Below are 2,399 nucleotides of genomic sequence, written 5' to 3' on the forward strand. Positions count from 1 at the left end.
AAGGGTAAAAGAGTAATTTTATGTCCGCAGGGATGACCCGAGTGAAAAAATAATTATTCAGTGACGGTCCGAATTAATTTTTAAGAATAGGGACCGAACGTGCTTTTTGGCAAACCTGGACGAGGGAGTGTAATTTACTCTTATAAAAATGAAGTTAGGTTTGGCAATTTATAAATTTTATTGGATTTATTTTATAAAATAGAGCAAAATGGAAACAAAATCCCCAATTAACAACCAACTGGCCAACAACAAACCCTAACAAAATAATCGACTTCTCTGAAACAAAATCCTTCAGTCACCACCCCTAAAATGGCCCTAATTAGGGTTCATGTTCATCTCCTTCCCGGAACACACCCCCTACGATTCACAAATTTCCAAACGCATCCGTCTCTCCACTGCAATAAAATCCCACCAAAACTTCGAATCTCATGCTCCAGTTCCAATTCAAAAAGCATCAATGATATGGAGCTCGCGATGGATTTGTCAACAGAGATCGAAAGGATGAAAATCCAGATGATACAAACTCAGGAAGCCATGAAAACGAGCAGGAAGCTCTTGTATGCAGAACTATGCTTGTACCTTGGATTGGGGATAGAGGAATTGAGGAGAAAATGGGAGCGAATGGAGGAAGATGACAAATGGGTTTTGGCTGAAGAATTCGTATCAGATTGGAGTTCCAATTTTCATCCATTGTCTGCTAAATCCGTTAAGCAATTGGTCGATCAACACTTATTTCAAGATGGCAACGACCACGACAATGGTAATAACAAGGATAATAACTCATCTCAAGACTCTTCTTCTTCTTCTTCGTTATTGTTTAGTGGATTGAAGAAACTCATGGGATTTCCAGATGATAAATGATGGGAATTTATTAATAGTTTTTTCAATTTCAAGAATTTCTTGATGATCTCCATGTTAATTGAGTTATAGTTTTTACCTTACGCATTCATGAGTTCAAACTTCAAAGTGGATCCTTGAAATTCTGATTGTGCATTCAACTATACAAGTTTGATCTATAGAGCTTGTTCATTCAATTTATCATTGTACTGCATGTTCAATTATAGATTCACCATATATGTGCTGCCATTGTTGGTTTGAGGATGCATTTACGAGTTTTGTACAGTTGATACAATGAGTATAATTTTTTTCTTTTAAATATGTTTTATTGCACTCTTGCAAAATTTAATGTATTTAGAAATTAAATGGTTAAATTGTATGAGAAATGAAATACTGAAGCGGCAATATAAGTTTTTTAGAACTTGTTTATAGTAAACTCACAAAATGGCACACCAAATGCTAATAAAGTACGATGTTAATAAACTCACTAAGTACATCTACAAAAACTCACCAAATGCTAAGCAACAAAGGTACAACCATTTGGTATATGTATAAATTACACTTGCATTAACTCAACGATAAAACCATAATTGTATTCCATATAATAAAAAACACCACATTTGGGAATGTGGCTTACAATATAGTTAGCATAAAAGACATCAAAAGCTTTTACATTAAAAAAAAAAGAAGTTTTTGGCACAAAATGGTTAACATTAAAACATTTTAACATCAAAATCTTTCCCACCTTCTATTATCAACAAAACATGTTAACATAAAAAACACATGTTTCCATCTTCTATAACTACCCCTTCCCATCTTCCAAAAGAACACCACCTATCCACCTTAACATTAAAAAAAAAGCCTATTAACACATGTTGCATCTACACATGCTTCCACATTTGCATCCACATGTGCCACCACCCCTCTTTCACCTCCTCCACCTTTTCTAGTGTTCCAACATTTGCTTCATCATCTCATAGGTATGGTTCAGGGTCATTTATTACAACGTCTATTATCTATGGTATCTATTCATGTATCGATTCCCCCTCATGCTCAATGTACATGTTAATCCTCCCCGTGTTTGCAATACTATAATCCATGAACTCCCTAAATTCAGAAGGGAAGGTTTTCAGCCTCAACCCCCCTCGTCCAACGCCGTATTAGGAATACATGAATATAGAAACACCAGTAGTGGAAATGGCATTAGGACAACTTCAATAAAAATGTAATAAAGTCTAAAGAGTTCATCGCTAAAACAAACCCTCATCATTATGTGTTTATACTTAGAGGCAGAGCTAGGGTTTTAGTATAAGGGAGGGCTTCCATCTATATCGAAAGTTTTTAAAACAAGCTTGTTGAAAATTACACAATGACCTTTAGTACCACTAGGGGTGAGCAAACCCAAACCAACAAACCGAGAAACCGACGAAACCGAAACCGAAACCGAAAAAACAAAAACTGAAGCAAAACCGACGGTTAGGGTTTGAATTTTTTAAAAACCGAAAAGTCGGGTTCGGTTTCGGTTTTTACCCAGAAACCGACCCATCCAACCCGAGAAACCG

The 2,399-nt window shown here is 35.9% G+C and overlaps 1 protein-coding gene across 1 annotated transcript; it reads left to right on the forward strand.

The window, feature by feature from the left end:
- Positions 1 to 309: 309 nt before the first annotated feature.
- Positions 310 to 861, forward strand: LOC145127588 (uncharacterized). The gene has a single exon (XM_079062755.1). The coding sequence runs from the start codon at positions 310 to 312 to the stop codon at positions 859 to 861; it is 552 nt and encodes a 183-aa protein (XP_078918881.1).
- The last annotated feature ends 1,538 nt before the right edge of the window (positions 862 to 2,399 follow it).

The sequence above is a fragment of the Lactuca virosa genome, chromosome 7 (assembly GCF_052849685.1).
Source record: "Lactuca virosa cultivar CGN04683 chromosome 7, Lactuca_virosa_CGN04683_v6, whole genome shotgun sequence".
In the NCBI taxonomy this organism is placed as follows: domain Eukaryota; kingdom Viridiplantae; phylum Streptophyta; class Magnoliopsida; order Asterales; family Asteraceae; genus Lactuca; species Lactuca virosa.

Excerpts from the sequence above, each read along its gene's own strand:
- LOC145127588 (XM_079062755.1), top strand. The coding sequence starts at position 310 with ATGGCCCTAATTAGGGTTCATGTTCATCTCCTTCCCGGAACACACCCC.